The sequence below is a fragment of the Pararge aegeria genome, chromosome 12 (genome assembly GCF_905163445.1).
Source record: "Pararge aegeria chromosome 12, ilParAegt1.1, whole genome shotgun sequence".
Classification (NCBI taxonomy): Eukaryota; Metazoa; Arthropoda; class Insecta; order Lepidoptera; family Nymphalidae; genus Pararge; species Pararge aegeria.
The window spans coordinates 17,068,014-17,079,461 of NC_053191.1; the positions used below are offsets into that span (position 1 = coordinate 17,068,014).

General features: G+C 33.7%; 1 protein-coding gene across 1 annotated transcript in view; it reads left to right on the top strand.

Annotated features, from left to right (window-relative positions):
* LOC120627873 (probable multidrug resistance-associated protein lethal(2)03659) overlaps nucleotides 1-6,075 on the top strand; it is a 63,196-nt gene extending 57,121 nt beyond the window's left edge. Inside the window, exons 29-33 of the mRNA XM_039895989.1 lie at nucleotides 867-983; nucleotides 1,782-1,899; nucleotides 3,332-3,444; nucleotides 4,437-4,533; nucleotides 5,228-6,075. Of these exons, the coding sequence (XP_039751923.1) occupies nucleotides 867-983; nucleotides 1,782-1,899; nucleotides 3,332-3,444; nucleotides 4,437-4,533; nucleotides 5,228-5,263 (481 nt within the window). The 3' untranslated portion in view covers nucleotides 5,264-6,075. The remainder of the gene's footprint in view (nucleotides 1-866; nucleotides 984-1,781; nucleotides 1,900-3,331; nucleotides 3,445-4,436; nucleotides 4,534-5,227) is intronic.
* The last annotated feature ends 5,373 nt before the right edge of the window (nucleotides 6,076-11,448 follow it).

The window sequence follows — 11,448 nt, forward strand, 5'->3', positions numbered from 1 at the left end:
AGTAATATTCTTCAAATGACAACTTTTAATAGCATTTGTGTACTAAGAAAATATTACGGACATATTTTGACTATGATATTCTCATTATCGCTGGCGATCGCTCAGCGCCATTATTGTTTACCTTTTACCTTCTGTCATAACAACTTATATTCACCGAATTAGAATTAGGTAATTACTGTTTTTTTCGTTTGCTGTACGGTTGTTTGTAAATAGTTACAATTATTATTGTTAACATTAACCTTTGTGACAGTGTACTGTTTGTAAATGATTGTGAGGAATATTCTTAGTGTAAGAAAGTTCTTATATTCGGCGTGTGATCTGATGGTTCAGTGTGCTTGGAAAATGTAGGTAAGTTTAGAGCTAATTCTTAACTAACGTCTTAACTAAGATTATTCGTAAAGGAAGGAATGCACCTACAAGGAGCGGCACGTAAAAAGAGCTCTGACTGACTTACAGAAACAGGCGAATAGCAGTGATCAATGTTTTGTTTCATTATTTATTTATAATAATACCTACCTATGTTTGTTTATTGTTTACACTAAAAAAACATTATTTAATGTAATTGCCGCAATGGCAGACAATTTTAAAAACTCGCTAGTCGGTCGTCTCAGAGCTTACTATACCTACTGGAAATAGGAGATGATGAGAAGATCTACACGGGTATCACAAACAATGTTAGGTTAGGTACCTACTCACAAATAAAATTATACAGTAACATCAAAATAGCATGTTCAGTACCTATTTTTTTATGCATACCCTGACCGAAAACCCTATGCACGCCACTGTAACGTAGGTATCAGACAGGTGGGCACACACGCTAACATATTATAACTTATGCACATTTTGAATTTTGAATTTTGTTCCAGAACGGACAAGCACATCCAAACAACGATTCGTACCAAGTTCGCGGAGTCCACCGTGCTGACCATCGCACATCGCCTCAACACAGTCATGGACTACGACCGAGTCATAGTTATGGACAAGTAAGTACTATATCTTAATTCATTATGCAGGGTTTAATAAAAAGAAACGTGTGTGTACTTATGTACACGCGTTAGAAGTTATACTTCTTTGGCGTAACAAGATAAAAATTTGCAGAGAAATCGACAATAAATAAGGTATTTAATACATTGAAAGTTTTATTATAGTTATAATATAACGCATTATCTAGTTGAATAAAGTTTATTTAAAATCACAAAAAAAATATTTGTACATAATTAAATTTGAACTCATCATCGGACAATCTATGTTTCACTACAGTACAATTGAATTAATTAAATCACCGGAATGTGCCCGCAGACTTTGACAATTGAAAGTGTACACTGTCAAACCTTATGGCTAATTTCAGGGTGTCTGTTTTTCGTGACGGTGTGCGCGCGCATCTTAAAAATTTACTCAAATCATTTTTCTTTAACGCGCCATAAGAAGTATAACTTCAAAAATATCAGAAAGGTCATGATCTTGTAGTTCCTATCATTAAAACTAACGATTTTAGTTTTTTAAAAATTCAGTATTAATTTCATAAAAAATAATTATAAATCGTGTTATTTCTGTAAAGTGACATTACACTGTAAAACAAAATGCATGTGATCAGTGAAACAGTCGCCATAGTCCACTGTCCCTGTACCAGCTGCACTTCATACATGCACGAAAGCACTGCCTACCCTAAATTTTTTCTATAATACGCCACCTTTATGCCTACCCTGGTCAAACGCTATGTGAAGGCCACTACCGGTAATGGTTTGATGATAACGATATTATAGATTCTATTTTACGTGCAGGGGTCGCATCGTCGAGACGGGTCATCCGTTTGAGCTGCTCACACAAACAAGCCAACAGCTGCTCACACAAGCAAAGACAGAAGCGCAGCCCAGGCGACCCATACTTACAAAGAGTCAGGTATTTATTTAGTTATTTACTAGCTGACCAACGCGACTTCGTCTGCACCAAATCGCTTACTACAGGTTTTAAAAAAACCCTAGAACCAAATTGCAGCGCCACCTACCGGTCGGCAGTGTAACGTACACGCTATTTTGCAAAAAAAAAGAGGTAATTATATAATACTAGTTGACCCGCGCAACTTCTTCTGCACCTAGAAAAAAACTTAGAAACCAATTGCAGCGCTACCTACAAGGTGGACCTGTTTTATTTCCGAACTATGTTATTCGCGGCCGTACGTGTTATTGTATACCCGTCGCAACTTCTGAGCGATACGTTCCATTTGAATATTTTAAAACTGAATTTGCAGGTATAAAATCAATCTTAATATTTATATTTCTTTCGCATTTATAATTTTAGTATTTAGTAGGATGATATGCATTCGATCGTTGTCCCATATGCCTCGCTATGTCCTTTATCTCCGACGATATTTATCAGATCTTCATTAAAATTAGACAGAACATGCTTGATAGCATACACTTTCAAATAAAAAAAGAATTATAAAAATTGGTCGAAATTTAACGGAGCTATGAAGTAAAATTGATAAAATATTTCATCCCCTTTCCCGGAGGAAACTTATTGTTTGTCGGGATAAAAAGTATCCTATATGTTGACCCGGTATGTCAGTTACCACTATACCAAATTTTATTTAAATCCGTTCAGTAGTTTTCACGTGATGCCCGGACAGACAGACAAAAATTAAATAAAAATCTGTTTTGGACTCAGTCAAAATTTTCAAAATATATTAAATGTACAAAAACCTTCTAGTTACAGTTTTATTATAAGTATAGATTGCATCTTGTAGGTGGGTTTTATGTAACTGATATACCCCTAACATGTTAGCCCGTTATTTTAGACTGCATCATAACTCACCATCAGGTGAGATTTCAGTCAAGGGCTAACTTAGAGAATAAGTAATCATCAATCTAAGTTAGTTCTAGTTAATTCTTAACAATTATTCATTGTAAAGTCAAAATCTCCTGATGATTTGGTTTTGGGAGAAATGTGCGTAGAGGGTACATTGCCGAGGACCTGCCATACCTGCCATAGTAACGTAGACAAAGAGTATATACATTATTGAGCAAAAGTTAAAACATTGTATTTATATCCTCATTGCTATAAAGTTTTAATTATTTGTTAATTTCATTTCGGGATAGTTTAAAAAAATTTAAAAGAGATATTTATTGTAACGCAAGCCCGGCTTTCGGCAGTACCACCAGACATACAGATTCTCCTGCTGTTCGCGGAGTATAGCAAATTAAGCTTAATTTTCATTATATGACTTGTACAATAAGATATATGTTATGCTCCTAACAGGCTAGACGGCTTTCTGACTCATGTCAAAGCTATTATATATTTTATTGCTGATGATAACAATCACAATGTTGGACAGGCGCCCTTAGCTATCCCCGAGAACTTCGCGTACGAGAGTACACTGGATCGCCACGGCGAGCCGCCGGAGACACTGGTCATCTCACGCGACAGGATAAGGACTTACTCGAACAGGTAAGTCCCTCTCCACAAGAGATAAAAGAGAAGTTTTCTGAGAGATAACGTTTACATCAATGTGATCATCAAAATGAGACCTTATTGAAGTTATACTTCTTTTGGATACTTTCGTCTACCCACTATCTCGGCCGACTGACGCAGTGGGCAGCGACCCTGCTTTCTGAGTCCAAGGCCGTGGGTTCGATTCCCACAACTGGAAAACGTTCGTGTGATGAACATGACTGTTTTTCAGTGTCTTGGTGTCTATAAGTATAATAAAAGTATTTATGTATATTATTAATTAAAAATATTCATCATTCTTCTTAGTACCCATGACCCGAGCTACGCTTACATTGGGGCTAGATGGCGATGTGTGTATTGTCGTAGTATATTTATTTATTTATTTATTTATTTATTTATCTCGTCTTATATCATAGGAGTAGGACGAGAAGATTTAAGAAGTAAATTGTATCGTAACGCGCGTCTTTTCTTTACAGGATATGGGGATAAAAATATCTCCATCCTAGTAATACATTGCTAGCCCATGTACCTATACATTTAAACCGCATCAGTTTGAAATGTTGATGAAGAATTATTCATTTACCCGCGGTATTATCCGCTGTGAATAAGTTCTTGGTTGCTTTGTTAGGACGTAAACAACATTTGGGAACATCTTGGGGAAACATCAATTATTCCAAGGTCAAAAAGCGTAGCTTACTCTCCGCCCTTAAAACTAATTCTATGCCAAAAATCAAGTCAATTGGTAGCTTAGTTAAGGCGTAAAGTCCTTACAAACAAACACCCTTTCGTATTTATAGTATTATATAAGAATATTTTCGCAAAACTAATGAGTTTAATTTTGAGAGTACTGATGTTTAGGACACTTTAATTCTCAAGTTTATATTACCGTGAATATAAACTTAAGGAATTGTCCTGAACAGTAGTTCTCTCAAATGTTTAATCAATTCGATTTATTGGCCAGGTATTAATAAAGTGTTAACTTCATTTAGATCGGAGGTGAGCGAGCCGGAGGGCGGCATTTTCAAGACGCTGGTGGAGCAAACTGGTTCGGGCACTGCAGCCTTGCTTTACCAGATGGCGGAAGAGGTACCGTTACTTTGGAAGCGTGCACTTCATATACGCATAGAATCATTGCCTGCCACTATTTTTTTCATTCTCATACAACCCTGCCATAGAGTTATCCACATTATTATTACTAGTAGCGTTTGCCTGGGCCGCAATCTTCTGATTTTTCATCATGTAAATGTTTTCCCGAAGTCCACAAGACTTCTATACAAATTTCCAAAACCATACCACTTTTTCTATAAAAATCGTTCCAGCTCCAAGCGTCCAAAACAGTTCTGCAATGCTTTAACAGCAAGACTATATATTTTCGTTCTTTACAAATTATGTTATAAATATAATGTGTAAAAACACTCATTACATGAATTTCCTAATGACAAGGTAGATTGGAAGCAGCCAGCTTCACTCTCATATCCCGCAATTTAGAAAAATGATTTTAAATGTTGATCTTTTTCGTGTGGAGTATACGGATTGAAGTAATTATAAATTACACTACACAGATTCTCCTACTGTTCGCGGAGTATAGAAAATTAAGCTTATTTTTCATCATATATTATGGATTTCCGCAAAGTAACGCCAGTTTCTATCCAATAGACCTGAGGAAATGATAAATTACCAAATTACATCTACTTGAATCCTAGGATCTCTTGCCATATTATCTTCGTTGTCTTGCTTTTTTTTAATTTGCTAATATACTCATTTAATTTATTTTTTTCAGAGCTATAAGAAATGGCTGGAGAAGAAAAACTCTTAAACTAAATTCAAGGCACTTTGGTGATATAGTAAAATAATTGTCAATTAGCCTATATATATATGCCTTATGTATTTTGCCTTTAAAAAATTATTTACTTAAAAAATATACATTATGTACTTAATGTAATTAGATAATTGATGACTTAATTGAAGATACTTAGTGCAATTAATGGTGCAAACGTTTGCATTTAAATTTTTGACGACTAACCGAATCGATACATTTTCTGTCCTATATTTTTTGTTCACAACTGTTAACCCAATATCAGATTTCTCTTTAACATTTCTCTATGTTAGTAATAAGTGATTCCATTGCTGCGTGAAAGAAGTTTAAACTTACCAACTCACTTAACGCATTTATAATATTAGTGACATATTATGACCATAGAAATCTCAATAACAAGACACTAGAAACTGCCCCTTAGCACAAGTACCACAAAAGTTCGGGGCACATTAGTTGATTTACAGTTACAAATGTTTTTCTTGTACAAAACAACGACTCGAGTGCACCGTGTCACGTTCGCGGCGACAGGGTCGGCACAACATTTCTAGTGTCTTGTTACTAAGATTGTCTCCGCTATTTGGCAGTACTTACAGTTACTGTTATTAGCTGTAAGTAGTGCAGTACTACCCATATAAGTTACAACTACAATATTCGAAGGCGCATATATTAATAATCTCTAGACCATGTAAACGGATTATTTGATGAAAAAAAAGTCCTTGTTGTAATGGGTTAAGATTTAAAATACAATGACAAGAGACTTACGCTATCTCGCTCATAATATAAAAAGCGTGCCTATAATGGAATAGCGGATGCAACGCATGCACAAATAAGTCTATAATAGTATATAGCTTCGCAATAGTCTTTTAATAAAAGTGGTAGTATTGCACTCTTTCTTAGGACGTTTATATTACCTTCAAAGTTTGGCGCTATGTATGGCGTTCCTATAGCGGATAAATGGGATTTTCTCTATGACAATATATATTGTATATCCTCTATAGACAAAATACAGAATCGTTAAGAATTTCCCTAAGTCCAGCCGTTGACAGAATGCGTTCCTATCGTTTTACACTTTGTACAATATACTTGCAATGAGAAAGGGGGAAATGGACACGTAAAAGCGTAGTATGATTATTAAAAAAAATATATATTGTATATTAAAAGTGCAAAATTAAAACATTATTTTTAAGTTTTCTATAGTTTGTAGTTATGTTCGCATATAAACAAAGTTACATCGTCACTGAACTCTTAGGAACTCTTTCTGTCGACAGCCTAACGATAGGTTACATACTCGTATATATTGATTTTGGTAAAATATTTGAAAGAAACTGTTAATTAAAAAACGACATCTATTATATCAGCATCGCGAAAAAGCTATCTATATATATCTATATTCTATATAGAATATCTATCAACGGAAATCATGAGGTGCCGAAATTCATATTAAGATTTGAGAGACCTTGCTTAATGGCCTTATGACTTATTATACCTCAACATTTGTACAGTGTTTTGAAAATGTTATATTGTTATTATTTTACAGGAATTTATATATAGTTATTTAAATAACTAATAGAGATATTCTTACTTTTTCTTTAAATAGCTCGACATGGTGCTCTTAACCAAAATATTGACCTTACAGAAACTTACTTCAAGGGTATTTTTATATTTATAATTTAGAATTTATAACAGATTTTAAAACCCATTACTATGCAGGTGCTAAGCAGGTGAACTTATATATGAAATGTAACATTTATTGTTATAAACTTTATAATACTTTACCATGGTTGTAAGACAATTATTGGTGCCGATACTGTATTGGTATAGCACTTTATTATACACGTCAATTATTTAGCTAACAAATTTCTAATTAGAAAATCTTCTAAAAAAACTGTTTACGGATTTATTTGCAACAGAATTTGTACCGATATTTCTCGCATCTCCGTTTTATTCGGCGGAGATTTTTATAATATATATTAAATTCTTGATAACGTTATATTAACAAATCGATGCAAATTTAATAACGTTATACCTTATAAGAATATTCAATTTATTTCTGTCTGCTGTTTAAACTAATGGTGCATTTATGGTGCGTATAATAGTTAAATTTAGTATATTTTCTGCATAACTCCTTATTTGAAATGTAATTTGTTACTTTGTTACATTTACTGAACTTTATTTATGTTTTATATTCTATGGACGTAGCTATGAACGTATGGAGGACTCTACACTTATTCAATTTATAGTTTGCAACTTTAAGAATTATGAGATTTACTACTATGCAGCCAATATTGCGTTAAATTTACTACTAGATTGCAGGATCATTCTTTAAAGTTTGTATACTACAGTAAAATTTAAGAGACACTCAAATTTAATAAGCGTTTTCAAAGTATGTAAGGATTGTACAGCATTTCAGTGTTTATCGCTTTATAATTTACTGGATCTATAATCTCCTGGTCTCTATCCAACCCAATGCGCCAATCTATCGTTAATTTGAATCTTGGATTAAACGTTACTAATTTCGAACGCGAATGAAGGTGGAAAGGAGGAAAATTGTTAAACGGATTTGTCATTACTATGTTTGTTATTTAAGTGAAAAATTACTTTTGTTTCATGTGATTGTAAACCTACTTATATTCAGGTTAGTTTATTAAATTGTATTCATAATTTAATGTTGTATGGCAGCAGACGTTTCTTTGCGGACGTCCATAATATGCAATTAACATATAGATAAATTTGCTATACTCCGGGCGACCCGAAAAAGTTTTTGTAATTTTACATGCGAGACGGATGCTCTTACTATAAGGATGTTTTCGAGTTTGTGCTAGTGTAAAATAATACTTATTGATCTTGTTTAAAAACTCAAAATCATCCTAACTCAGCTGGCGGAAGTTGCGATTTTAAAGCGAATAGTATAACGTCCAATTTTCTTCGTCATTCCGTTTTTAAACGTATTTGGATGAGGATGTGTGAATACGCAAAAATCTCTAAACTAAGTTATCCGGTTAGCGTGGAGTATAATTACAATATCGTAACGATATGAAAAGGTGTTTTTTGTCTGTATATAAAAATCTTCCTGTATTCAAAGTAACGCCGTTTTAAAAACACAAAGGTAGTTATCCCCGATACGAAAAATAAAAATGTTATTTATGGTCACTTGTTATAAGTTTAATAGGCACAGGTCTCGCCTCTCATAAAAGCGATAGCTTTAGAGTTGCCACCGCCACGCTGCTCCAATGCGGATTGGTGGGATTTAACGACTATTACTACAGTAAAGTTAAATGTTCATTGTTTATTAATAAATATATTTAATTGTTACCATTCATTCGTTCGTTAAAATCTTTTTTAGGTTTTTATCGACTAGGTATTTGTAGACTTAATTCGCGCATATACGGACATAGCGATGCCTTATATTGACAGTGTATCAGCCTTAATAAATAATATTTAGATTTGTAGTTTAGTAGATTTTAAAAATAATGTTGCTATATTAAGAATTTCTACCAGTATTTTACTCCACTTAAGAATGTTTTATAACTGAATTTTATTATTTATTTTTAATTAGATAAATAAAAACGTAGGTGTGTAAGATACCTAATAACAAATTCAGAACAAAAATTAATGGCTAACCGATGCCATATTGTACCTTTTTTACATTTTACAAAACAAACAGAAATATTTCTCACGTTTGTGATAATAATAGCCATATTTAATGTTCAATAAGTTTTTGTAAAAGTTTTACATTTTAGTATAATGTATTAGCAATTGTCTATTTATTTAAATTTGAAGCAATTTAATTTATAGGACCCTCAAATATGGTATTTGAAACCTGGAACAGTGAGATTAAATTATTTCTAGAGCTTACTTTCGCAACATGGACATTGTTGTAAGAAGTTAGATGGTTCATAAGACCCGGCAGAGCCTATTAATAGCTACTTGAAGAAGTTGAAATTTTCGTGCAGCCGGTTTCTGCGGTTTACGTTTTATAGCTAGATAACGATACTGCAAGCCAAATACAACCTAAACACTATACCCCGAACGGCTAATATTTCTCTAAAGCCGGCTTTCGGCCATACATTATTCTAGAGGTAATCTAACATCAAAAAACATCTCACTGGGCGTAAATGTAAAATTGATCTCGCACCAAAACGAAAGTGATGTGTAGGTACAAATGTACCATGAAAGAGTTTAATTTATGTTATAAATACTTACCAATTTTTATTTACTCGAGACTCATTGTGATAAGTTACAGGAAATATTGATACAGAAATAAATGTTTTAATTAGAATCTCCAGTAGTTTCTTTTGTGCATCCACATTTTTAGTTTTCATTAATAAAGAATATATTGTTAAACTAAACACCGAATACTGTTTTTATTTCATATGTAGATGTATTCCTATATCTATATTTGTTTTTTCATTTTATTTTACATGATTATATTGTATACTTGCGATATCCCGTCTTTAAGCTAATTTTTACCTATTTATGTACCTCTGAATCGCGGTTCACCATTTTTCTTCATTGGCGTTGTTTCCCGCCGTGAACAGTTGTGCTGAAGTAACGTGCTAGTAGAGCTAAATCTAGTTTAGTACGATTTTATTCTCTTTTAGTAATTCTTTTAAGATCTGTAATTTAAACCTTACGTAAATAAGGTACTGCATACTATTGATTTCTATACCCTAATAGAGGTAGTTTTAAAATGTTATAAAAAATTTAATTGTTTTTGTCGTGGGTAAAATTTGGTGTGGTGTGGTGTGTTTGCTTACTGTGATTTCGTATGGAGGAACGAAATGAAAATCATCGACGACTTGACACAGACGGAGCAGTTGGCGAGCCCTCCAAGAGTCTGCGAGTTAAAAAATTCTAGGAGCAGTAGCTTTTAAGAGTACTAGCTCGTCTTGGAGATCTGGGTCTCCCAATCGAAGTCAACAAAAAAAGGAAATCGGGACGCAAAAGTAAGCAACACAAATCTAATTTGCACGTTCGTCGGTCAGCAAAGGAAGTAAATAATAGCAGCAGGTTAGCAAAGGAAAATATTTGATGAATAAGGGACAACAAACTGTAATTTCAAACTATTTCCGATGTACCTCGTAACCTTTATGAAAATATAATAGTTCATAGTGGTCACGATAATATGCATGCTGATAAAGAGCTTTCTCTTCTACTGTACTGAAAGTCGACTAGTCTTATGTCGGATTCAGCATTTGAATGAAGCTAATTAGAAAAATATTTGGTATGCAGAGACCCAAAAAGCTTATGACCAAAGCCCACGCTTTACTTCTTAGCATCGATATTAATGAGGAAGTCAGCGCTAATGAGTCTCCTCAACATTTGGTGTACGAAATTTTTGCTTTTTAACCTACTAGAGCGCATATCATGGTCCAAACATTCGACGCATTGTGCTTAAAGATAAGTTAATAGACACTCAGCAGTTGAAACCCACCATCCAACTGTACTGTGAAGTCCTATGGTGTTTTTCAGCCTAAAGTCCTAATTTTGTGCTTTTGATTAGAACAATTTTACTTTATCAGATGCCAATATATGTTCAACGACGGTGGTAATAACAGGAAACGCAATTTTAATATGGCAATCAAAACATGTGCCGAAAGCAAATCGCTTCTATTACAAATGACTGACACTTTCCCTTTCATTAAAACTCCTATCTTTATTTCCTTCCTACCCGGTCCTTTAGGGTTCGCAAATTTGTGAATAAAAAACTCCACCTCCGATTACTGTCGCGCGTGCATGTACTATTCGTGAGAACAAAAAACATGGCCGTATACGTTACAAAAATTAGATAACTTAACTAGCTGTTGCCCGCGAATTCGTCAGTTTATTTTGTTTTTGATGTGGCATTAAATTTAGTTTTAGCTCTAATAAAATTAAAGTATTCATTATCGCTAAGCCTTAAATGGGGGGGTTTGTTGCTGTCCGCTGAGGAGTTCTGTCCTCTATCTCCAACAACAGTTTAGGCAAAAATAAACACATATTATAACCTCTTAGTACAAAAATAATTATTTAAATAGGTTATAATTTGTCGTGAATTATGGCGTAAAATCATCAAACACTTTTACCCCCTTTCCCAAAGAAACCGAGCTTAATGTCAGGATAAAAAGTATTCTATATTACTTCTAACACTTCCAAGAATATGGGTACAAAGTTTCATGAGAATCGGTTAAGTAGTTTTTGCGTGG